General features: G+C 45.2%; 1 protein-coding gene across 3 annotated transcripts; it reads left to right on the top strand.

Moving 5' to 3' along the window:
- The first annotated feature begins 1752 nt into the window (after positions 1–1752).
- snrkb (SNF related kinase b) lies at positions 1753–25625 on the top strand. Of its 3 annotated transcripts, none has more exons than XM_080761804.1 (5): positions 1753–1986; positions 3496–3977; positions 5408–5802; positions 19547–19688; positions 22694–25625. In XM_080761804.1, exons 2-5 carry the CDS (start codon positions 3721–3723, stop codon positions 23883–23885), a joined length of 1986 nt encoding a protein of 661 aa, XP_080617930.1. In that variant the 5' UTR covers positions 1753–1986; positions 3496–3720; the 3' UTR covers positions 23886–25625. The 3 variants fall into 3 exon arrangements, with proteins under 3 accessions (XP_080617930.1, XP_080617932.1, XP_080617931.1); XM_080761806.1 differs by lacking the exon at positions 1753–1986 and adding an exon at positions 2378–2542; XM_080761805.1 differs by lacking the exon at positions 1753–1986 and adding an exon at positions 2640–2728.
- Positions 25626–27660: the final 2035 nt, after the last annotated feature.

Raw genomic sequence — 27660 nt, 5'->3', positions numbered from 1 at the left:
TGTAATACTTGAACAAGAGTACGGTATTTCTATATTACAGTATTTGGTACTTTTACTTAACTAAGAAATGTGGGTTGTTTTTCCACCACTGAACTAAATGGTATGGAGGGTGGTGGGGGGGGGGGCTGCACAAACATGTTCTGGAGCTTGGAAGCTAAGCGGTGCACGTATACATGTACAGTAAATCTGCGTTCTGCTTAATTTCTCATGGGCTACTCTTAGATGTGTGCATAAGTGCAATGTAAATCAATTTATTGGCCTTGCCCTTTATGACATAAAAAGCTAATCAAGAGAATAAATGAGTGACAGAGATGAAAGAACAGGGTATTATAAGGTAATTGACAGGTACGGTCGCTACAGAGTACAGAGATCGACTACTATACAATCAAATGAATCTGTATATACAAGATAATTGATAGGGAGGGAGATACTAAATTAACTGAGTTGGTAAAGGGGCGATTTGTTTCATATTCCATTGTAGTGACCACTAGATGGTGCTTCGTTCAATCTGTAGACTCAGTCAAGCAGTTAACTGCAGTTTATGTTAAAGCTCCAGTTTGATGCATCCATCCATACAGACAAAAATTAAATGTGTTTGTGGCAGCAATGTCTGTATATTGTTTTTAATTTGAAAAATAAATATATTGTGAAAAAAGATAGGAATTAATGTTATTACTATTATTTGTGTAATGTGCGATGGAATCACTGACTGTACTGATAAGAGTGGATTATTGAATGACAGTCTTCAGGGGGGGGGGGGGCAGCGGATTGACCTCATGCTTCCTTCTATGTATGAGGAGTCCAAGCTGCTTCTTTTCACCTGACAGGGGGGAGTTTCCCCGGGCTTCAGGTTTTCTTCAGAATAGTTATTAGGACCAGTGGGTGAAAAGTAACTTCACATTTCGGCCATTTAATTGAAAATAGCTGATCTACAAGCTACAAAGCTACAATGCCATTTTCAAAATATTTTTTTATATATTTGAAAACTTAAAATGAGACATTCTGCATTAAGAAAGAGTACTTACTTTTGGTACTTTATAAGTACATTTTTATACCACTACTTCGTACTTTTACTCAAGTAAATTTTGAATTAAAATATTGCAATATTTCTATATTGCAATATTGATACTTTTTACTCGAGTACAAAATGTGAGTACTTTTAGGCCATACTTATAACCCAATGTTTCTTGTAATATTATTACTTATTGTAGGGCCTATATGTTTTGTATGAAGCAGACATGCCGATGACCACTGCTGAAGACAGAATGATTGTTGTTTGGTCTATTAACCCAGAAGACCATCTACTTGTTACAGAACAGGTCATTCAGATTGATTCACTGGATGTTCTCCTCAATCATAGTACAAATTCTGTTGGCCGCCTATAAGTACTGTACAACATCCATCCATGACCCCTAGCTCTAGTCCATAGCCTTCCCAGAATCGTAGAAGCAGTAGAAGGCTATGGACAAGAGCTACCATGACCCATTGTTTCATAATTGCCACGCCTACAAAAACAAGGAAAAAGTTAATCAGTTACATAATTTTCTGGCTTGAAGAATTTTTCCTCTTGGACAGACATGAGTCCCCCCTCCCCTCCTCTCTCAGCTCTCTCTCTCTCTCTCTCTCTCTCTCTCTCTCTGTAGCTGGAATGCATTGACGTCAGAAGGAAGCCAGACACGCGCCCACGAACACGCGCAGTCGCGCACTTAGTGTACAGTACACTCGTCCTGTCTCTGCATGCGGATGCACACTGGAACGGCGAAAGCGCACACACACATTCACAGTCATATGATTATTTATGAGCCTATAGACAGTACAGTCAGATCTATACACAGACAGACAGACAGACGGGGGATAAAGTGTGTGAAACATGGCGCATGAAACAGAAGACAGATGCGGCATCATCATATGTTATTATTAAGCTTTTGGATTCGACCAGAGAAGCCTTCTGGCAGCGGACAGCTGCAGGATATTTTATACACAATGGTAAGTTGCCCAGTGTGTTTTAGAATAAACGCGACTGTTGTGTGTGGTGATGCATTTGTGAAATTGTGAGACATCGAGCAGCGGGCAGTGTGAATGTGAATAATGTAATCAGGACAGGATAAGGCTTTTTTATATGTATACATGCGTGCAGAGAGAGAAAGAGAGAGAGAGTGTGTGTGTGTGTGTGTGTGTGTGTGTGTGTGTGTGTGTGTGTATAGGCGAAAATAGACAGGACGATCGGAGGACTATTGTAGAAAGATGCGTGTGAACCATGAGGCTGGCAGGATGAGGATCAGTTCAGTGTTATGCGTGCGACGTGCGAACTCGGGACTGCAGTTGTGGGCCAAGTAAAGAACAGCTGGCGTTTACACTATAGTTGTGTGCAGCAGCACAGACAGAAGCGAATCAAGCGACGATTGCGCAGTCAATAGATTGCTTGATTGGGGGTTCATTGGTTTAAAAACCGACTTTGAAATTCGCAAGTGTTTTAAAGACCATACAGGTCTAACAAAAAGTGCAACGAAGGATGTTAATTTGTGGTGGTGGATCGAATAAGGTGAGAGGCCCGTTGTGTGTAGCCTACTTTTATACTGTGACTATAAGAGCATAAACGATTTTCCTTTTAATATATAGGCCTATATATATATATAAAGTTGACAACAAAGAGGATGATTTTAAGTGGACAACAAAGAGGATGATGACGGAGTTTTAAATGCTGATGAAGAGGAGATGATGTGATATGGTGAGGATGATGAAGAAGGTGACAACATGTTACCTTGGGAATTATAATACAAAGATGACATCACCTAATGATGCTCTCACATAGGCTGCATGGACTAATGACATAAACATGATCACAAAAACACACACACACACACACACACACACACACACAGTCTCACACACACATTAAGGTTTCCTGTTACAGTATTGATCCATCCAGCGGAGAGGCAATACTGCTGCAGGGTACACACTGTTGTCCACGAGAGAACCACTCCCCCCCCCCCTGCATCATCAACAATAAAATACTAGTTTACTCTATACTTAATCTACTTTTACTCTACTCTGACTGACCCTTAGACTAGACATAATATTTTAATCTGTGATGTGTATTTCTCCGCCTAGAAGAATCTATATTCACTCCACAAACTATCTCTGACTGTACCTATGTTTTTTTTCTTCTGTTTGTGAGTCACTGTGGGTGTCTGTGTGTGTGTGTGTGTGTGTGTGTGTGTGTGTGTGTGTGCATGCGTGCAAGCGCGCATTTGTGGGCATGCTCGCGTGTGTGTGTGTGCATGCATGTGTGTGGAGGGGGCGTAGGGGCATGAAATGCGATTCTATTTCAGGAAACTGTTTTATGCTTGAAGAGGCGAGGCAGTGTTTGCAGAGAACTATCCGGTACCCATCGCCCCGTCGAATCGGAAACATAAACTGTAATCGATGGAGGGTATTTTATTTTAAGTATGCATCTCTGACTCCGTTGTTGTCTTTTCTGTCTCCCATCTATAGGCCTCATCACACCGGCAGTCAAGAACTTTGCAAGCTTGCACTCCTCGCATACATTTCTCTTCCTTTGACACATGCACAGCCTTCTTTCTTCTCCCATCTGCCCCCTCTGCCGTTTTCGTCTTTTAACCCCCCCAACACACACACACACACACACACACACACACACACACACACACACCCCCCTGATCAACCTCCCCCAGTCTCGTTTCTTCTTCACCGCGCTCTATGCTCACCATGGACTCCTCTGAAGACCCCCCAAGCTCAACGCAGGATGGATCGACCCATCTTGACCACAACAGGGACATCTCCGGTCACACTGACCTCAGTGGACTGTACCACCTGGGTCGCACGCTGGGGAGGGGTCACTTTGCCGTGGTCAAACTGGGCCGCCACGCCGTCACCGGGCAGCTGGTCGCCGTCAAGATGATCGACAAGACCAAACTTGACGTCATGTCGGCGAGCCACCTCCTTCAGGAAGTGAGGTACGGCATGGGGAGTTTCTCATCCCAGATATTAGAAAACATTACAGTCTATGTATAGCAGCACGCCATAGTCTAACTGTCTTTCGAATGTTATGGGACCACAAACAGTCTGTGAGGTTTCGCTGTGAGCCCTAAATGCTCTAAACATGCCATAAACATGACATATCAGCCCATTTGTCTTCCCAGATAATCGTACTGAAAAAATACAAGTTACCTCAAAGGGAGTAAAAATGGAGATAATTTGGGTCGGCTCTGGAATAGGTTCTAGTATGCACACTCTATTTTGGAAAGAACTTGGGACCCTTCCCCACGCTTCCTTCACTAGGTGTTACCGATGATACTAATGAAGGCTCTGTTCCATTCTGGTCAAACAGAGTCATGGTGCTGCTGCAGGCTCTGTTCCATTCTGGTCAAACAGAGTCATGGTGCTGCAGGCTCTGTTCCATTCTGGTCAAACAGAGTCATGGTGCTGCAGGCTCTGTTCCATTCTGGTAAAACGGAGTCATGGTGCTGCAGGCTCTGTTCCATTCTGGTCAAACAGAGTCATGGTGCTGCAGGCTCTGTTCCATTCTGGTCAAACAGAGTCATGGTGCCCCAGGCTCTGTTCCATTCTGGTCAAACAGAGTCATGGTGCTGCAGGCTCTGTTCCATTCTGGTCAAACAGAGTCATGGTGCCCCAGGCTCTGTTCCATTCTGGTCAAACAGAGTCATGGTGCCCCAGGCTCTGTTCCATTCTGGTCAAACAGAGTCATGGTGCTGCAGGGTGACCTTATTCAGACTGCGGCCATCTTGCCGTTAAGTTAACAGTTTGACTGCGGGACTAAATAATCGTGATCCCCATCTGACTGCCTAGTTTTTTTTCGCTAGCCTTTGAAGATCCACCTCGCCGACATCATCGTTCCGTTTCATGAACGTCCGAACTTTAAAATGGTGTGATCCTTTGTCGTCGCGTTGAAAAATAATCCAAACTGCCCGTCGATAACAAAGCGCGTAGGACAGAGCCACCCATTGGGCGCCGCCATTTGAACCACTGTACAATAAATGGAACAGAGCATTAATACCGATGAGCTTTATCATCGGTAACACCTGTGAAGGTAGTAGGGAAGTAGGACAAGTAATTCTGTGTGCATAGAGAGTCAATTCTAACTCGGGAGTGTAAAGAATGGACCGGTCGGCTCTTTAAAAGCCATAGCCCTCGGCCTGGGCCGTGGCTCAGCGGTCCAGGCACTTTGGCTGGTAATGCAGTCTGGCAGGGTTCGACTCCCGATCCCGACGGCCTTCACTGTCACTCCCCCATCTCCTGTCAGCCTATACTGTCTGTCCCTCCATAAAAAATATAAAATAAAGGCGAAAGCCACAAAAGAAACAATAAAAACCCCCCAAAATAAGTCAGCCCTGGAATTGACCGTCTGTGTGTTGACCGTCTTCAGGTGCATGAAGCTGGTGCAGCACCCCAACGTGGTGTGCCTGTACGAGGTCTTCGACACGCCCACCACCCTCTACCTGGTCATGGAGCTGGCCGAGGGCGGCGACCTCTACGACTACATCCTGCGCCACGAGGGCGGCGTGGCCGAGCGCACCGCCAAGCGCCACTTCGCGCAGATCGTGCGCGCCGTGGCGTACTGCCACCGCCTGCACGTGGTCCACCGGGACCTGAAGCCGGAGAACGTGGTGTTCTTCCCGCAGCAGGGCGCCGTGAAGCTGACGGACTTCGGCTTCAGCAACCTGTTCCAGCCGGGCACCATGCTGGCCACCAGCTGCGGCTCCCTGGCGTACTCGGCCCCGGAGATACTGCTGGGGGAGGAGTACGACGCGCCGGCCGTGGGTGAGAAACCCGTTCCCTTTGCGTATTCTGTAGATGAGCGCCATGTTTACCTTAAACACAACGTCAGATGCACCCACAATGTGCACGCCATGACACACAAACTGCACACATTTTAGATTACCAAGTCGATTTATGTAATTGTAGTGAATTAATGTATGCCTTTACACAATTTCGCCAGAGCCATAATTATACCAAAAAGGGGGTTTTGAGGTGATAACTACTATAAAGCTGCCAGTCAGCAAGGTGTATCATATCAAAACCTAATCTAGGGATGTATAGGAATAAAGAAATCACAACTATAATTTGCCACCCCAGCGGTACCGATATGTCTGGGGACTTGGCCCAAGGACTACAGTGGTGGGAAAAAAATTACAAAAGTATTGGCATCAAAATGTACAAAAAGTTAAAGTAGTCCGTTGGTTAATGTATGTTGTAATAATGATCAAGTATAAAGTAACTAGTAACTAAACTTTTCAAATAAATCTAGTGGAGTAAAAGCACAATGTTTGGATCCGAGATGTACTGGAGGTACAAGTAAAAGTATTGCAAATCGGAAATACTTGAGTAAAGTACAAATACCTCAAAGTTGTACTTTGTTACTTTCCACAACTGATTAGCACTATGTGTATAGAGCATATCACAATATGCACACCATGGTGGCCCGCACAAACTGCACATTACCACTATGTTTATGGAGCTTATTGTCTATACTGCTGAAGAACTGGTTGTGTATTTTGTATATACTGTACTTGATATGGGTATAACTATAAATCCATACATTCTGTGAATGTACCCAGACTCAAGATATTGCTTCCTTTTGTACATTCTGGTGTGAGGGGCTGAAGGATTCGAATTGATTCATTCATTTTTGTACTACTGTAGATCTTACAGTTATTGGGACACAGGAGTTATTTGTCCTTGACTTCCATCAACATGGGAGAGACGAGGGAAAGATATGCCAAGTAAAGTAGGCATCTGTAAAACAAACAGATTTCATAATCACAGACATGCCAATGGCATGCTGCACTGCTGCTGGTAGAACAAAATACTAGCCATTTACCCTCTGACAGACTCAGCTGGAATGCTGTGTCTGTTTACAGCTTCTTACGCGCGCGCGTGCACGAGTGTATCCGTGCGTGCGTGCGTGTGTGCCAATTTTGAAATTGTGGATCAGTGTGTGTGTTTGTTTATGTGTGTGTGCACGAGGCGTGCGTGCGTGGTGGATTAGAGCGTGTATCTGGGTCAGTCAGCCAGTCCTGAGCCAACTGGGCATCACTCTGCAGTGGAGCCAACACTGCAGCTCACCGCTGGGCGCTCACACTGCATAGCAAGTGTGTGTGTTCGTGTTCGTGAACGCGTGCGTGTGCGCGCGCGCGCGCGTGTGTGTGAGTGCACGGGCGCGCAGCCCGCACGCACACGGTTGTGTGTGTTTGGGACATGGAGAGAGAGAAAGACATACAGTAGGCTACAGACGAATAGTGAGAAAGACAAGTACAGTACTCATACTTGAAGCTCTCGGCATCATCAGATTCACCATCAGCCCAGACTGCTATAGCACCTTCACATTAAAGGAGAGAGTGGAGATACAGCTCCATCTCAATTCATTAGAATATCGTGTTAAAAGTTCATTTTCTTCCGTAATATACAATTCAAAAAGTGAAACTTTCATATATTCTCAATTCATTGTGCATAAATATTTAAAAGTATTTAAAACCTTTTTTTGTTTTAATCTTGACGATTATGGCGTACAGCCAAAATAAATAAAAAATCTATCTCAACAAATTTTCAACGAGAAATGTCGACCATCTGAAAAGTTTTTTAATGTATGCAGTCAATACTGCATATTTTTGAACAAATTATTTCATCAATGGGGCGTGGCATGGAGGTGATCAGCCTTTGTCACTATTGAATCCAAGACTAGTCAGATCTGGCCCAGAATATCACCTAAATTCAACCAACATAAATTGGTTGAAATCCAAGATGGACGTCCCTGGATGAATGAATCAGAGAGAGTCCGATCGAGGCCAGATCAACTGTAGTCATATCATAACTGTTCAGATCTGGCCCAGAATAAGCTATATTATTATTTTAACTGGTGAAGACGTCCTGGAAATGACGTAAAGATCATCCCCATATGGGCTGTGATCTGGCCTAGTCCTGAACATAAAGATCATCCCCATATGGGCTGTGATCTGGCCTAGTCCTGAACGTAAAGATCATCCCCATATGGGCTGTGATCTGGCCTAGTCCTGAACGTAAAGATCATCCCCATATGGGCTGTGATCTGGCCTAGTCCTGAACATAAAGATCATCCCCATATGGGCTGTGATCTGGCCTACTCCTGAACATAAAGATCATCCCCATATGGGCTGTGATCTGGCCTAGTCCTGAACGTAAAGATCATCCCCATATGGGCTGTGATCTGGCCTAGTCCTGAACGTAAAGATCATCCCCATATGGGCTGTGATCTGGCCTATAGTCCTGAATGTCACCGGAGTCACCGGAGGACGTCATCATAACGTCATGATGACATCATTTGGCTTGCTGGGCAGGTTTGCTTTGATAACAGCCGTAAATGCATTTGTATTGTTGAGTCATAATATGTCTCACCACCTTCCTCTTGACAATACAACCTAGAATCCTAGATTCTCTGTGGGGTTCAGGTCAGGCCAGTTTGTGGCCAGTGCTGGTCAGTTAAGCACAGTAATACCATGGTCAGGACACCAGTAGTTTTGGCACTGTGGGCAGGTGCCAAATCGAGCTGGAAAGGAAAATTTAGCATCTCCATGACCATGAAGCTTGTCAACATGCTGTACTTGAAGCACAATGTACTGTAAAAAGATGGCTGCGTTATGTTAGGTTTTCAATGTCACTGGATCAACACCAGCCGTTAACAAGGCCAACATCATCACTGTGTTTTGTCATTTCCAATTTCCAATTTCCAATTTTATTTATAGAGCACGTTTAAAACAACAAAGTTGACCAAAGTGCTGTACAATTAGGCAAAGCAAAACATAATACAATACAATACAGTAATAAAAACATAATAATAAAATCAAACAATCAAGAGTACACATTATTCACGGTTTAAAAGCCAGGGAATAGAAATGAGTTTTAAGATGTGTTTTAAAAACAGGTAGTGTTGGAGCCAGCCTGACGTGGCTAGGAAGCTGGTTCCACAGTTTCGGAGCAATTACTGAGAAGGCTCGGTGCCCTCTTCTCACACACCTTGCCTTGGGGATGACAAGGAGCATTTGATCTGCTGACCTCAGTGACCTAGAGGGAGCATAGGGTTTTAGGAGATCGGAGACATAAACTGGCGCTGATCCATTTAAAGATTTAAAAACAAACAATAAAATCTTAAAATGGATTCTAAAACGTACTGGGAGCCAATGGAGTGCAGCTAAAATGGGAGTGATGTGTTCATATTTCCGGGTTCCTGTTAAAAGACGTGCGGCAGCATTTTGAACAAGTTGAAGGCGGGAGAGGGAGGCTTGGGTGATGCCGGCATAGAGGGCATTACAATAGTCAAGGCGAGTTGTAATAAAAGCATGTATCACTCGCTCTAGGTCCTTAAAAGATAAAACTGATTTGATTTGTGATAAAAGCCTTAAATGATAAAAACTAGATCTGACCACAGCATTTATTTGTTTATCAAGTTTAAAAGCATTATCTATTTTAACTCCTAAATTGGAGACCATGGGAACCACAAAGGGTTGAAGTGGGCCTAGGTCTAAGGGAGGAGTGTTGATGACACTTGGTCCGAACATTATCACCTCAGTTTTGCTTTCATTTATATTTAAGAAATTTAGGGCCATCCAGGCTTTAATATCTTTTAAACAGTCAAGGAGAGGGGATAGGGGGCTGTTGCTATCTCTATTTAGGGGCATGTATATTTGGGAGTCATCTGCGTAAAGGTGATAGGAGATTCCGTGTTTTTTTAAGATGAGTCCTAGGGGGAGAAGATATAGCGAAAACAGGATGGGGCCAATAATTGAACCTTGGGGTACTCCAGATGACAGGGGGGCGGAAGAAGATGTATGATGACCAAATTTAACTGAGAAGGATCTATTGCATAGGTATGATTTGAACCAGTCTAGGGCGGTATCCCTGATACCTACACTGTGCTCCAGGCGTGATATTAAAATATTATAATCTAATGTGTCAAAAGCAGCAGTTAAGTCTAAGAGTAAAAGAATTACAGTGTCACCATTATCTGTGGAAATGAAAAGATCATTAAAAACTTTGAGCAGTGCCGACTCGGTGCTATGGAAAGCTTTAAAACCAGATTGAAAAGTTTCAAGGATGTTGTGCTCATTTAAAAAAGTCTGTAACTGTAAAAGTGCTGTTTTTTCTAAAAGTTTTGAAATAAATGGAAGCTTAGAAATGGGTCGGTAGTTGGATAGAACAGAGGTGTCCAGGTTGGCTTTTTTGATTAGGGGTTCCACAACTGCTACTTTAAAATGTGCTGGTACAACTCCTGTTGTAAGACTGCTGTTTATTATGTTATGGACTGAAGGTCCAATAGTCCCCCAGACCTCCTTGAATAAGCGGGTGGGGATGGCATCTAACGGGCAGGACGAGGGTTTAATTTTTGCAACAATGTCACTGAGAGCTAAGAGCGACACAGGTTCAAAATGATTAAAAACAGGAGCGTGAGTATTAACCGACGTATTAACAGACGTCGGGGGGTCGAGAACAGGGGGTGGAAAGAGGGCTCTGATAGAGGCTATTTTATCTATGAAAAATGAGAGAAAACTTTCGCATACCTCCGGGGAGGCTTCCAAACATGTAGATAAGGGAGGATTTAACAATACTTCAATGGTTTTAAATAATACTCGTGGTTTATCAGCATTAGTTGAAATAATATCAGAGAAATATTTGGTTTTTTCAGCCTTGACGGTAATTTGGTACATTTTCCAACAGGTTTTGAGGGTGTCATATGATGCTTGGAGCTTGTCACTTTTCCACCTGCGCTCCGCCTTTCGACATTCTCGTCTGGCGGCGCGAGTGGTGTCATTGAGCCAAGGCTCAGCCTTAAGTCGGGGGCGCATGACTTTTAAGGGCGCCACGGAATCAAGGGCGCTGGTACAGGCGGACAAGAAGGCAGATGTTAATTGCTCAGTGTTCTGCTGACCCTCTGAAATTACAGGTTGAGCTGTGCTCGTGAAAACTGAGCTAAAATGGACAGGAGTGGAGGGTTTGAGCATACGACAGTGACGAATAGGAACACATGGTTTTAAAATATTACAGGGTAATAGAAAATCGAATAAGACAGGCATATGATCAGATAGAACAGTACCACACACTTGGACATTTGAGATGGTCAGATTACACGATAAAACAAGGTCTAAAATATGACCCCGCTCATGCGTGGGTTCAGTAACATGTTGAATAAAATTAAAAGCATCAAGAGTGTCCATAAATTCTTTAGCTAGGGGCTTTGAGACACAGCAAAATGTATGTAAATTCATATCACCAACCGTCAGAAGTCTATTGTATTTAATTACAACACCGGAAAGGAACTCTGAGAACTCCATAATAAAGTCTTTGTCATATTTAGGTGGGCGGTAAATTACTGCACATAGGACAGGGTTTGAGCGACCCAGCTCAAACAGGCTTAGTTCGAAGGACGAGAAGGAAGGTGATGATAAAGGTTTATAATATAAACAATTTCTAAAAATAGTTGCTATTCCTCCACCACGGCCAGTGGTCCTGGGAGAGTTAATTACTGTACAGTCAGGGGGTACCAGTTCAGTGAGGGCCACGGACTCGCCCAGGTGTAGCCAGGTTTCTGTTACAAAGAGAATGTCCAGTGTTTTCGAGGTAAATAGATCCTTCAAGATAAACGACTTTTTATTTATTGACCTCGCATTAATTAATGCACATTTTGTTAATACTGTGTCTAAAACAGGGACATCAGGTACGGAGGACACCCGGGGCAAAGGCTTAAGATTCAATTGGTTTAGACCCCTGGAGATGTGGATGGCTGAACAGCTGCTTATTCTATTGATCACAACAGGGATCAGTGATGGGTGCTCTATGAGTGTGTGTGGGGGGGTGCAACTGGGCGTATCTGATGTGGGTAGTAGTGGTCATACAGACGAGAGGTGGTGGGAGATGTTACTTGCTAGGATTCTTTTCCCTTCATTATTGGGGTGCACTAAGTCCCTGTAAAGTGATGGGTTCTTCCAAAAGCTGTCAAAGTTAGTGATATAGCCATGGCCGCAGGCTTGACAGAAATTTTGCAGCCACCTATCTGCGCAAATAACACGGCTGAAATTTTCTGGGCCTCGAAAGAGAGTGGGGATTAATCCTAAAAATATGACGGATTTATTCAGGTTATCAAGCGCGTCTGCCAGGGCCTCATAGTCAGTCCACATCTTAAAGGCTTGGCGCTGCTTGATATCATTTATGCCCACGTTGATCAAGACTGTGTGAGCGGAGGGGTGACGTTGGAGAATGTCTGGAATGTGGGGGATCAGATCAATAATCTTGGCACCGGAAAAAGAATAAGTAATACAATTCGAGATAGATACCCCTCGAATCACGGAATCACCTAAGAGAATGTAATCAGGAGGAGGGGTAAAACAGTGGGGGTGTGTGTTATCTGGGGAGATCGATGCAGCTGATCTCGTATGGAGTGACAGGGAGTGGGACGCAGCTGGATATGATGAGTGTGGTGGTGGGGGACGGGGACGGGGAGGGGGAGGGGGCTCTTTACTAGGAGCAGCGCTGATCACTTTACCTCGCGCTGGGTGGATAATCGATAGGGAAGTGTTTGGTATGGGTTTACTAGGTGAACGACGACAGGGTCGTTTACCTGCACGACCCCCGTCAAGCCTGGGCTTGGGAGTCGAGGTGAGAGAGCAGGTAGAGCCAGAGGAGTCCGGGAAGTTTCGCTTCGCTGGTCGGGGCATCGAGTCTGTGCACTGTGCGTTCCTTGGAGTCGGAGTAGCCGTGGTCGATAGCTCCTGGAGCGGAGTGAAAGCATTGGAGCACGGGAACATGTCTACTATGCTCCAGGCCTCCGACCCCGATGGGTCATAGAGAGGGAACCCCCGATTATTTCCCTTGACCGCCGAGGACCAGGAGTCGGTGCGGATGGGTCCCGGTATACGCCCGCCGGTACTCGCAGCACTGCACCCCGGCATAGAGGCTGCCACGGCGGACACCCGGGATACAGCGCCGGCACCCGGGGTTTCTAGGGATTTCAACCGGCCTTGGAGGAGCGATTTTCGCAGGAGGAGGTCTTTCACCAAGTTTGTAATGGAGCGGAGCTCATTTTTGATACCTCCTATTTCCTCCATCCTGGGAGGCATATTTGTGTGGAGTGTGGCGACAGAGCTGAGGGTCCAGTAACCAGTCACTCTAGTGGAAAAACCACGACTGGGACTATCGCCCACAGCAACTGGAAGCGGTGAGTGCACTCCAGTAGAACACCAAGAAGTGTGTAGGTGACGATTAAACTAAAAGTTTGCTAAAACGTTAGCGTCAAGGCTAAAGACGAGCCACAGCCAACTAGCTTTTTAACTGGCATCTGGGTTAAAGGCAAACCAAAGCCAGCTAGCAGTCCTACAATGTAACTTCTTTTTACTCCGAACAAATACAGAAACTCTGATTTAGTAGACGGACAAGATTCAGTTCATGAGAGGATTTGACTTAGCGTTCCTCTCTGACAGCTGTCAAACCGGCGTCTGACGTCACCGGTCACACTCAGCTGCGCAGTAGTCCCAACGATAACACACACACCATCACAAAACACCGTCATCTCAACTATCATGTCCAGAGTCTCAACACAACCATCTATTATGATATTTTACAGCACCGTGTGCCTCCGTACATTGACAAGCTTTATGTTGATGCTGATAGTAATTGGTGTACTGACCATGGTATCACTGTGCTTAACTGACCAGCCAACTGGCCTGACCGGAACCCCACAGAGATTCTAAGTTGTATTGTCAAGAGGAAGGTGTGAGACATGAGACTCAATTCAAATTAATTTACGGGCTTCCATAACACCTCAACAGTGCCACAGGGCAGGCTGATCACCTCCATGCCACGCCCCATTGATGAAATAATTTGTTCAAAAGTATTGAGTGCATACAATAATATACTCGTAAAATATTCTAATTTGTTGAGATAGGATTGTTTGATCTTCATGAGCTGTATGCCATAATCATCAAGATTAAAACAAAAATCACACCCGTGTGAACTGAGTGGTGCAACGCCCCTCTCTCCCCCCCCGCCTATCTCTCATTAGCAGGCAACAGTGCAGCACTATCTCTCTCTCTCTCTGTTTCTGGCACAACAGTGCCACTTTTGCCCCTACTGGTACTCTAAACATAGTAACAGTCACATAGTCACATAGGTTCGGACATAGTCACATAGGTTAGGATGGAAATTGCTGTTCCTTGGAGTGGTTGCACCACTCAAAAAAAGGTTTTAAATACTTCACTTTGAATTGAGAATGTATGAAAGTTTCACCTTTTTGAATTATTTTACGGAAGAAAATGAACTTTTACACGATATTCTAATTCATTGAGATGGAGCGATAGATAGATAGATAGATAGATGGATAGATGGATAGATAGATAGATAGATCCCAGTGTCCCACACAGTTAGTATAGATACAAGTACAGTGCGAGTAAGATGTGATGGTTCGTATATACGGAACAGAAGGCAGACTCAGGGATTTTATTCTTTTCCCCCTGGGGAAGAATACAGCTTGTGCTCTTCAGGGATGGACTTGAGATTAACACAGCGTGTGCTCTTCAGGGATGGACTTGAGCTTAAGTGCTAATCCAGCTGCAGTAGCTGGCTTGGATTTGGACAGCACATGGCCAGCACTTGTACTTATAAATACAAATAATATATTGTATGTGCATCTGGATTGTATGGCAATGTATAATTGTGGGCGAGGCTTCAGTTCAGGTGGGTGATGCTAAGGTGAAAACCAGGTATACTTAATGAACTGGTGAGCGTGGCCACATGAACATTTTTTTTAACTATTTCTGTACACTTTTTACCAGCTGCTTGCTAAAGCGGGCTGGTCAAAGAATAGCCTGGAAATGTACACGACAAGTGCATTTCTTGTATGAAAGAAATCTTCCTCCTAGTATAATCATAATACGTTTTAGGGGGGCGGGGGGGAATCACAGCACTCCATCTTTAAGGAACAATGACACTACTGTTCGTCTATACTCTTCATAGCGTGTGTGTGCATGTGTGCGTGTGTACAGCATACATACATAATGCATTGCATGCATATTTTTGCATGCATGTTTGTGGGTGTTTGCATGACGCATGTGTGTGAGACTGTGAGTGCGTCTATATTTTAATCTGAGAGATAATGCTGAGCAGCGTGAACAAAGAGATTCAGAGCTCAGCTTAACTCAGATTAACCTTAAGGTGCAGTGACTAGTCATCACACAGCAGTGACTCATCACACACACACACACACACACACACACACACACACACACACACACCCCAAACATTCAGGGTTCGAACCTTCGCTCGTTAGGGTTGGCACTCGAATCTTAATTAATGGGCTTGAACCATTCGTTGTTTTTTTGTTTTGTTTTTTTAACTCGAAAATATCTCTTGGTGAGAATGCAATATGCATAATAAGAGTAGGCTACTATGTTCATGTTGTGTTTACATGTTACATGTTTAGATGTTATTCATAATCAGGGGGGCACACAACCGATGCGCATAAGTCGTCAAAATGTTTTCTGCAGGTAGATCAAAGGCATGCAAGGCACATTTGCGACCCACCAATAGCTGAGACAGTTAAGTAGAGAAATCTGACAGGCATTCAAAAGGAACTCAAATGTGATGTTAACGTCCTGTAAGTAGACTTAGAACCATTTTAAAGAGGAAGTTATGCACAGGAAGTCCGTTTCAGTTGTAAACAAGCTACTACAGTTAAGTACAGTACTACTGTATGACACTTTCCCAAAGTTATACGTGCCCTCATGGTTTCTTTGGCACGTTGTTCTGAAGGTTTCATATTGTATTGCCCACACTGGCTGCCTGGAGCCATTGTGAATTGAAATTATAGCTGCAGTGGTGGAAAAATTACTCAAAACTTTTGCTTAAGTAGTAATAGTATCAATACTGCAATATAGAAATACTCTGTTGCAAGTAAAAGTCTGGAATTCAAAATGTACTTGAGTAAAAGTATTGCCTTCAAAATGTATACTTAAAGTATCAAAGGTTACTTGAGTAAATGTGCTTAGTTGCTATACCACTGGCTGTGTGCGTGGGGCGTCACGCGTGCGTGTGCGCACGCGGGTGTGTGCGCACGCGGGTGTGTGCGCACGCGGGTGTGTGTGTGCGCACGCGGGTGTGTGCGTGCGCACGCGGGTGTGTGCGCACGCGGGTGTGTGCGTGCGCATGCATGAGTGTTGGTATGATAATAGGCATACTAGTAGAGGACTCGGATAAAGGCCCACAGGCCCTCTCGTCAAACATAAACAGTGTTCTCTTACATAATGTGAGCGGCTGTACTTCTTGGTGTGTACGCTGGGCAGGCACCAACAGCAGCGTGCATGCGTGTGTGTGTGTGTGCGCGCGCGCACGCTGGGCAGGGACCAACAGCAGCCATTACGCTTTACACATTCGCTTTACGTGCATTGTTTTCACGCACTGAAAATAGCTGATCTACTAAGAGGTCGTTGGAGAACCACTGGTCTCTCTACTAGACAACGCTTTACTGTGTCTGTAGTGATACTAGTGATACAGAGGGCCGGGGTCATGAGGCGTACATGCACACAGGACTGTGTCAGACCAGTCTCCCCAGGGATTCTTTTTTTTTTTGCCACGTGACGGTGTGCAACATGCAGGCGAGTTAAATCAAGCATATAGGCCTAGGTCCGGACAAGGCTATTTTTGAAAATATTTCACCTAAAATGACATGCCCAAAATAGAGACGCCAGGATTAAAATTGTCAATCAGCATAAATTGAAAGCAGGACGGAAAGCCTAATCTTTACTCCATCGTAACGACGGTGTCACTTGCCGATCTACAAGATCACAACGTTTCAAAATTGTAGGAGACTACAGTAAACAGAAAATGAATCAGCACGCTGGTCAACAGAATCCTGAAAATAAATAATATAAATAAAAAAGGTCTGAATCATATTCATGGCTATTGGGTGGGGTGGGGGGGGGGGGGGGGGGGATAGGGCAACAGAGATGTTGTAAAGCCAAAGTATAATCCTGTCTGAAACCAGGCTGGATAATTCATTCTAGTAGAAATGTCCATGAAATCACTCATCCCACTTTCAGTTTGATTCAATTAAAACCTTTGAGTGGTGCAGCCAGCCACTCCATTGCGTACGTAGCTACAGTATGTGTGTCCCTTTGTCCCTATGGCTTCACTCACACCTTCGCATCTAAGCATACAACATTGATGCATGCTAGATGTATCAACTCATACAGTACAACACACATGTTGTGTCAAACCATGTGACTCCCATTGGAATTGGAAATGCATTGCGAGCTTGCATCAGTAAACAAGTCTCATGCATCAACTATTCATCAATCTGTTGTAAAGGTGTGAGTCAGGCCTACGTCGTCCCTATATGTGTACATGTCCAAGCACGGAAATAGTGTTTGACCACCACAAAGTGTCACTGTTGTGTGTGTACGTGTGGCCACACACCACACACACACACACACAGCACAGTCATAGTATTTGCGACACGATGTGAGATTTTTTGATTGGCTTGTTTTGCTCGACACCCTCATACGATAAAGTAGGTTATTAATTAATACAGAGTTGTGATACAAGGTTTCTGAAGCTACAGTACAGTATGTATGGAGAGATTTCTGTCTACCCGTAAAACAGAAGCTAGTTAACCTGTTAGCGAACGATATAGCGTCGTATGATTTTTGCTAATGATGTGGCCTTAGGGTTATTCAGTAAGGCAGCTGGGTTCACAGCCTGTGCCTTTGTGCATGTGTGCGGTATACGTGCATACACACACACACACACACACACACACACACACACACAGTGTGCATGTTTGTTTTGTCAGCAGGCCACTAATGTGCGGTGAGGGAAAGTGAGATATTCCCCGCTGAACTGAGAAGAGAACACTCCCAGTACTCAGTGCTCTTCTCTCCACTGTTGCATAACCGTCTTCATTAGACAGACAAGAGATGTGCAGCGTGTGTGTGTGTGTGTGCGTGTGTGTGTGTGTGTGTGTGTGCGTGTGTGTGTGTGTGTGTGTGTGTGTGTGTGTGTGTGTGTGTGTGTGTGTGTGTGTGTGCCTGCGTATTGCGTATAAGTAGTGTGTAAGTGTACAAGAGGACAAGGAGAAGACTGAGGTCTGTTGTTTCACTGTCAAGAGTCTAATGTGGGACAATGGCTGCATACACTGGAACACTGCTGTGTGTGTGTGTGTGTGTGTGTGTGTGTGTGTGTGTGTGTGTGTGTGTGTGTGTGTGTGTGTGATTTTATTTCATTCCATGTGTTTAAGTGCAGATCAGAATTGTCAAGTCATGTGAGGTACTTGGCCTGTCACAATAATTACATAATCGTCTTTGCAATTGCAATTATTTGAGATAATTGCGATTATTTTGTCATAATCGTTTCCATGTTGAAAAATGTTCAGACATAAAAAAAGCAGTAATAGCTATAAGCTTACAATGCGCAACTTCGTGACTCATGTCTTGTAGATCAGCCATTTCTGCACATTTTCCCCCCTTTTAAAGTATAGTTGTAAACAGAAAACACATTTAAATTGTTAATCGCAATTATTTGTGAGACAATTAATCGTCAACTTAAACAACAGCCCTGTCCATGCCTGGGTATCGTCATGTGATCAGAAGTTAAGTCATTTGAATAATGTACATTATACAACGTAACGCTTCCCATTCGTCTTCTCAGAAATGGAGTGAGTGAAGGAGTGAGGGAAGGAGAGAAAAACAGTGAACATTCTTAGAATAGAACTAACCCAGAACAAGCCATCTGTTTATCACGGTCCTCAGTTCCCAGCTCCCTTCCGTGCGCGCGTGTGTGTGTGTGTGTGTGTGTGTGTGAGAGAGAGGGGGGAGGCCATGAACTGGCCACAGTGTTCATGGCATGTTCTGAGTTTGCCGTGACCTCCACTCACCCAGTCTGCCCTAAGGACAGGAGAGGAGGCGAGGGAGGAGGGGGAGGGAGGGAGGAAGGAAGGAAGGGAGCATGGATGGAAGGAAGGGTGGGCTGGGAAGCAGAAGGACAGACATGAGGAAAGGAACATGCTGTCAGCACCGGCAGGAAGTGACGTACATGTCTACATTGTGTGTGTGTGCGTGTGTGTGCGTGTGACGTGCGTGCCATCTTTCTATTGAGAACCGTAATGTCCTCACAAGGATATAAAGATCTGAGAACCTTTGAAGTCTAGGGCTGTCACGATTACGATTACGAATGTACTGTAAGTTGACGATTAATATTGTCACACAAATAATTGTGTTTTTTTTTTGCATTGAACATTGGAACATTTGTATTCCTGTTCTGCCTTTTAGGCTTTGTAATCACAAATTGCACAGGTCAGATATTTCGGCACAGAAACTCTACTCTCTAAATCTAGATCTATTTGTCAGCTGTCATGTGGCTGCGTGTGGCTTTGTGCAGTATTATTTATAAAGAAAAAGATGTGTATAGACTAAGATTATCCTTAGTTTTCTTCCGAAGTTGCAGCATAGTAGCGTAAGGCTAATGTTCTTGTGCGCTCTCTCTTGTGTTCCAGATATCTGGTCTCTGGGGGTGATTCTGTACATGCTGGTGTGTGGAGTCCCTCCCTTCCAGGAAGCCAACGACAGTGAAACCCTGGTGATGATTCTGGACTGTCGCTACTCCATCCCCGAACACATATCAGACGACTGCAGAAGGTGAGTGCAAATGTGCACACACACACACTACACATACTGTACAACGCATGCACGCGGACACACACGGTCACACGCGCGTGCGTAAGCGCACAAACACACACACACAGTCATGTAATGGGTCCTTTCAACTCCCTCTGGGAGATTGTCAACTGATGCCATCCATCCACGGTAAGAGGTTGCTTCTTAAAAGCTCGGTCATTGTGGTGCCAAAAGCACTCTTACAATGTCCCTCCAAACCTGTCGCCTTCACGGCATCCGTTATAACATCCAATCCGTCCTTAACACAACACAGAGCTGCATGCAACGCTCAGTTCTCTTCTCAATCTATCTCAATATAACCAACTATAAAAATGTACCTATGTTAGTAGTCGCACTTTCGACAACTAACAAAAAATGAAGCGGTAACTCTGGAAACCCGGAACTACAGTTATCCACGGAGACCTATTGATAACGTGACTGACAACCGTTGTTTAGTGAGAAGAAAAGGGTCCCGCACGGCGCACACTGTCTTTCACTTATAGAGTAGTAGTTTTATTAGATGACAACGTTTCGGTCTAAACGACCTTCATCAGGTATCTAATAAAACTACTATACTCTGTAAGTGAAAGACAGTGTGCGGGATCCTTTTCTTCTCATGATTCGCATTTGGTTGCCGGCTCCGACGCACCTATATCCTTGTAGGAGTGCACAAGGCCCTTTTCGTTACAAACCGTTGTTTAGTAAAAACAGAGAGAAGTGTTGGGGTGAGCGGTGAGTCGCTTATCACCGCAGCGTGACGTCATGTTGTAGTTTTCGCTGGGCACCTTTAATATCACCTAAAACTGGAGTACGATTTGACCTTTAGTGGAGGCTGGAGTTTCACTCCTGCTCAATACTGACATGTACTGGTCACCGAGTGAACAACAGCTGTGATATTACATTTATGGTAAATGCAAATGGTGCATTTATATACAGTAGCACCTTTATCCAAGGCGTTTTACATATAGATTGTGCATTGCATTCACCCATTCACGCACACAAATTCATACACCAATGGCGGCGGAAACCATGCAAGGTACCAACCTGCTCATCGGGATCAATTAGGGGTTCAGAGTCTTGCTCAAGGACACTTTGACACCAACTCTGGGGGAGCCCGGGTTCGAACTGGGAACCATCCGGCCACTCTACCCCTGAGCCACGACTGCCAATATTTGCCGCCAGCCAACTTTATAATACTATTTTCATTGAACTTACTTACCCAGTAGCATCTAAGATTAGCTTTGGCCTCTTAACACCAGCCACAATGTGTGACCCGGGACCCCTCATGTGACACAACGCCGGGGGGGGGTCATGTGATGAAGCACCTCATTGAGGAAGCAAAGTCTGTGTACGACGGAATGGTCTGACCTTCAGGCAACGTCTATGATGTACAGGAGGACATGAGGACTACCTTTTTAGAAAAGGGAATTTTATCCGAAAAATGTCCACGGTCAAATTCCATACCAATGCATTTCTCCACCAATGTGTTTGTAAAGGTGTCTAGTAAGTACCAAGTAGTGATACACATCTCACAAAGACTGAGATTCAGTTTCCCTAGGGAAATCTGTGGCAGCTGCTGAAAGTTGGGCTACCATTTATAACCTACAGTATATGCAGGCAAAATGTACACATTTTAATTCTGCTTTAAAACCTCTTAAACCCCAGGGGGTCCAGGTTGGAACCCGAGACCTTGACCAGCCCCATTTACCCGCTGAGAGCTGCTCATGAGGTGGACAGCCGCTGCCCTCTCCGGCGGGGGATTGGGGCTTAAGAGGTTTAAACACTATAAACTCTGTTCTGTTGACTGGTCTTATCCTTCTTAGAACGGGATTGGGGAGACCTTCATTTTCCGATGAGTCGACTTTCTTTCCCTTTTTTCTTCTTCTTCTTTCAGCCAATAATTGTCCTACTACCTCTGGGTCTTTGGTGTCGTTTAAGACACACACACACTGGGCCACACATCCATGCCAGACGAGAAACACAGAAGAGTATGTGAGACACACCATGGACGTCTCAGTCAGAGTCAGTAATGCTCTTGGCTTACAGGGGGACATTGTGTCTCTCACCTGTAGAGTCATGCCTAATATGCTACTTCCAGTAAGCATCATGATTCATATCTACAGTATGAACGACTCTGACCCCCAGAGTCTCCAGAGAGGAGGGGAGGAATAGTATTATTATGAGGAAGAGAGACACAAAATAGGACAGATTCAACGACAACAACAACAACAACGACGCAGAGATGGCTCAAACAACCCACCTTGACTCAAAAACACCAGAGTGAGGCCAAGTGTGGACGAGGACGGATGCATGCACAGCGCACAGACTTATAGTCTGGTGAGACGTAGGATGACCCTATAGGCAGGACACAGACCACAGTCCTAGATACCTCTAAGTGCCTGCAATCCTCCATGAACACACAAGGCCTCCTGTTGGCTCTGGCATAGAGAGAAAGGACAATAGCTGGAAGCCTGGATGAGAGGGGCAGTGATCACTGCTGTGAGTATTGTGGTTAAGGGTCGAAACAGAAGGTTAGGGACCACCTGATGACCTCTCTTCCAGACCAAAGCTTTATCCAAAGCTTTATAGATGGATTAGAGTAGCATCTTTGAGGTATTTACAAATTGGAGTGCACCATTAATTAACAGAAATGCCACACGGCATACATTATCAAGTAGCATGCGAGGGGTCAAACTAGACTTTTTTTTTCATGATTCTGAATTCATTGCAAAGCATTTGCTTTGCACGAAAAACATTCCTTGAAAAAACAGCCATAGCCACTTTTTCAGGTCATAGTCATTTGTGATGATGTGACGGCTATGGCCTTCCAACACATTTACAAACACATTGGTGAAGAAATGTATTGGTAAGGAATTTATTCTCATAAAAATGTTATGTGCCCTGACGGAGTTAAAAGTACACTTATCAACATTGTCTGTTCGTAATCTCAACCCTACTGTATGTCTCTCTCTCTCTCTCTCTCTCAGTCTAATCGCCAGGATGCTGCAGAGGGATCCCTCTCTCCGCGCGTCACTGGAGGAGATCGAGGCTCACGAGTGGCTAGAGGGGCTGGACGACGTGCTCCTCAGCCCTGAGGCCCCGCCCCACTGGCTGTCGGGGGCCGCCGCGTCTCCCGGCTTGACCCGCCCGGGAGTGCCCGAGTGCGGGGACCTGCTGGCGGCGAGACCCCAGACCCAGCTGCCCGTGCCGGCGCCGTGGCAGCCCAGGCTCAGTCCGCAGCCCCCTCCCCAAGAGGCCTCGCTGACCGTCCCCAGGGTCCACGAGGCCCTGCAGCAGATATGCGAGGAGGAGGAGGAGGAAGAAGAGGAGGAGGAGGAAGAGCAGAAGGAAGAGCAGGAGGAGAAAGAGGAGGAGGAGGAAACGGAGGAAGAAGAGGAGGAGGAAGAGAGGGGTCTGTTGAACGCGGAGTGGGTCGGCCATTCTTCGGTGCCCGACGAAAACGCGGGCGGAGCGCTGGAAGACTCGGATACGCAAGAGAGAGGCGGAGAGACGGACCCGCTGCAGACCGCGAGCTCAGCGGAGACGGAGGAGGTCGACGTGGAGGACGACGAACGGGAAGCGAGAGGCGAGGAGGAAGGAGACGGGGAGAAGGGGACGGGCGGAACCGGACACGTGGTTTCAAACCAGCCGGTCGGGGAGACGCCGCTCAACCCGGCGCCCGGCGTCAAACCGCTTTCTCTGTCCGCCTTCATGGGAGTGCGGTGTTGTCAGGTTCAGCCGGACCCCACCGATCCAGAGATAGCAAAGGAGGGGGTGGAACCCAACAACAACACCGACAAATCCCCCCCACTCACCCAGTCCCACTCCCGCCCCGTCTCCACCAGTCCTCCGCGTCCCTCCGTCAGACTGGGTCTGCGCGGCGGGTCGGAGCCGGCGCAGAGAGAGGGAGAGGGAGGAACCAAGGCGGACGGGGAGAGGGAAGACCTCCTCGCGGACAGACCGCGAGCACACAACAACAACAATGCGTCCGGGTGTCGGGCGGAGGCGGAGCCTGAGGCCGCTCCTCATCGCTCGGAGCCGGGGAAGGGGCGTGGCTTGAAGCTGAGGCAGAGACTGTTTCAGTTTCCTCTGTGCGAGAAGGCCCTGGCGTTCAATATGCCGCCGCACAAGAACAAGATCCTGCCCCTGGGTCAGTATAACTGCTGCCACGTGCTCTAGGCCGGCCCGTTGGGACTCGGCTGGGACTAGCCTGGGCATGCATTCCATTTCGGGTTTATGATCCGGTTGGGAGTGGATGGTATAACTTTCGTCATGTTGTAGTCAATGACGTATTTTACCATCCACTCCAAACCGGTTCACACAGCGAATTTGGAACACAGACCAGGCTTTCCTCCGAGGTGGAAAACGTGGTGACGCGAGGTTAGGCTGGGACAGCTGCCAGACAGTGAGGCACTAACAGTTTTGTGAGAAGTGAAGTGTGTGGACTCGGAGCATGCTTCTGCACATGCTAGAGTGTTCAAGGGATATTTCACTTTAAAAAACGAAAGTGGGTCATTTTATCGTTTACCCAGGCTTGTGTGAACACCCCAGAGAGTTTAAGTTATTTCATATACATTTTATCAGACACATTTTCCAAAGAAAGTCTCTTCCTCCCATATCTAATTACTGAATCGAGCAACTTGAAAACTGTCTGGGGTGTTCAGAATAGCCTGAGTAGACGATAAAATGACCCAAACTTCATTTGAAAGTGAAATATCCCTTTTAAGTCTGGGCTGTGTGGAAGAGTCATGCGTCCATACACACCCACACACACGTCCAAACACACCCATACACACGTCCATACATGCCCATACACACCCATACACACGTCCAAACACACCCATACACACGTCCATACACACGTCCATACATGCCCATACACACCAACAACACAAGTTAAACCTTGTAGCACTGCGGCCGTTTCAGTTATTACAGTGTTTATTTATCCGTCGGTGAGAATTATGTCAAACTAGGGCTAAACACGCATGTACAGTTATCATTCCTGAGCCTCCATCCATGTGCTGCTGCTGCTGTGCATACGTAGGAACAGCCACAGACTTTCACTGGACAGAGCCAACTGTAACATATATACAACATGTGGGCCTACAAGAATAGAAGATAGACCAAACAAAAAACACGGTGTCGGGCGGGGGTGCATGGATCTCCCTATGGACCCGTTAAAAAGGACAATGTGACGATGTTCTGTAATGAAATAAGCTATGATCTCTTTTGTTTGTCAAAATAAGGTGCCTACTATGACCAAATGGGTGTACGACAATAATGTGACATTCAGTTATACGACTACCTGGTTCTCACTATGGAACTAAACTCGGTATCATCCACGGCTCCCGGGTGTTTAATATTGGGATGTTTTACCTGTACTGTATGTGAATAGCATTGAACCAGTTTCTGCCACACAGGGTAGCGCGCTCCACTCACTGTGGGGGATGGGGGGGGCATATGTTAGTCCGACATACCAACAGTCCGAAATACGTCACCTATGGCTCCGACATGCGTTGCCGGTTAAGACACATACTGTAGGGTAGGGTGTCGGACTATTGTGTGTCGGACTGCCGGTACGTCGGACCAAAGATATGCACCCCGACCTGCGTCTCATTCATTAGCCACATGAACCCTTATAGCGTCCTTATTCTGGGGCGTTCGAACGTTCCTTGAAAAAACAGCATGTTCGCAAGCTTCCGTCGTGTGACGCTGCGACGCATTGTGAACTTGCAGATCGGCTATTGTTTGGCAAAGACATTTGGTGGAGAGGAGGCCTAGTTTAGACCCCTAAAAAGCTCTTATTACAACAAGCTCTTTATTTAACCCATTCTGACCTGAGATCAGATTCATACGAGGTTTCCACTGGGACACACACTGGTCTGATTAACCCATTCTGACCTGAGATCAGATTCTAAAAATGTCAGTCGTTCTTCGATTTTTCAAAAATAGCAGACCTACAAGCTCGTAGCGCGCCACTCGGTGGCGCGCTATGAGCTTGTAGATCTGCTATTTTTCAATAGCTAAAGCATAACATGATGCTAACACCAATATGGGTTCCCGTTCAGAATGGGTTAAAGACAAAGACTGTTGTCATGTAATATAATTATGATATATGGTATATGGTATACGATAGGATGATTATTATAGGATTGTTTTGCTACATTGTAATGTATTTATGTAACGTCTTCATAAGATACTATATTTAAACATGCTTTGACTTTAGTATTTATGATCTGATCGTTGACAAAGAGGATGCAGGTCTTCCGTTGAGTCTCTAGGAACATATTCTTATAAACACTGTTCAATCTTGAAATGATGTTGGACTATACATTTTTATTTTGCAGGGAGGTCTATTATACACTGTATGTATACTGTATATATTATACCGTATATTCCGTATACTATAGGCCTATTGTATACTGTATATCTCTGCTGTCGGACAGAAACCACCTAACTCCAAAATATTATTTTTTTAGAAAAAAACAAAAAAACAAAACAAAAAAAACATCCAGCTCAAGTGGAGTTAGGAGGTTTTGGCCGATGCGCTTTTTAATACTTTTCATTGGCTCAATTTTCTTTTTAACCAACACACAGACGTAAAGGGTGTTCAATAGCACTAATGCCTGAATAATGGAGTTGGCTGGTTTCTGATGGACAGCCACGATAATACTATATATTATACATATATATATATATATATATATATATATATAGTATAGTGTCTGTGCGTGTGTATAATATACACACACACACACACACACACACACACACACACACACACACCGTGTAGTATGTATGCTAAAGTCTATACACTTATGTATATAGCATTACAAGCAGAAAACGCAGCACGAAGTGCTATCACTCCCCCTCAATCTCGCTCTAGCCTCTCTCTGATGGAGCTCTGGTCTGATATCACAGGACAGTCGAACCCTTTGCCCAACAACAGCAACTTGTGCAGTCAGTAGTATGATGTCAAGCAACGTCCATATTTGTCCAGACACGCTGCAGAGTCGACGCTGGGGCAAAATCTGGCCGCTCACCGCACCCACCACAACTTGAACTTTATACAGTAGATAAAGTAAATTATATGGTTTATGAATTGACAAGGACATTTCACAAGGGATTCGTACTTTTATGAGCGATATACGGCGCTGTGCATGGTATTCCTGTTATCTGTCAATATATATATATACCTCCACATGTCTCGCTCTGAGCTGACATTTCCTCTACGTATTCTCTGTCGTCATTTGTGACTTTAAGGTCACCACCATGAATGATGAATTGCACATGCCACCTTTAGGACCAGTGGTTCTCAAACTGGGGTTCAGGGACCCCCCAGGGGGTTCAGGGACCCCCCCAGGGGTACTTGAAGAGTTATGGGTCTGCAAGGTTCCCAAACGTTTTAGCTTGTGGCCTAAAAGAGAAATTAGATTAGTTTGCCCGGAACCCAAACTGGTGAAAATAGCAGATCTACAAGCTCACAACACGCCACTTCGCGCTACGTTGTGCGCTTCTACATCAGGCAAATTTTCACTACTTCTAATTTATGGAATTCCCTTGATTTTAATTTTATTTCTTCATGAAATTTATTGTAAGAAACAAAACATTAAGGGAGTCATAAGTGTGTCCGCGACCCACATGACCACGCCCAGTGTATGGGAAACTAATGGTTCCCAGAGTTACTGTAGGATTTTATATTGTATATTAAATGGGGTATACTTGCTTGCATGTCAAACTGGGGACCCTTGAAACAAAGAAGGTTTGAGAACCACTGCTTTAGATTACAGCCATTACAAACAACGTCCCAGAATCATTTCATCGCTTTATTTGTCCTCTAGAAACAATAGTAGGCTAATCTACTGATGTCTTGTCTTTAGATAGATGCTGAGACACTTACATTGAGTTGATGTGTATTATGCCTCAATTTCTTTATATAGACGGTTTTTGTTTA

The sequence above is a fragment of the Protomyctophum bolini genome, assembly GCF_963924005.1.
Source record: "Protomyctophum bolini genome assembly, chromosome: 4".
NCBI classification, from domain to species: domain Eukaryota; kingdom Metazoa; phylum Chordata; class Actinopteri; order Myctophiformes; family Myctophidae; genus Protomyctophum; species Protomyctophum bolini.
This window is presented reverse-complemented; position numbering and strand designations above follow the sequence as displayed.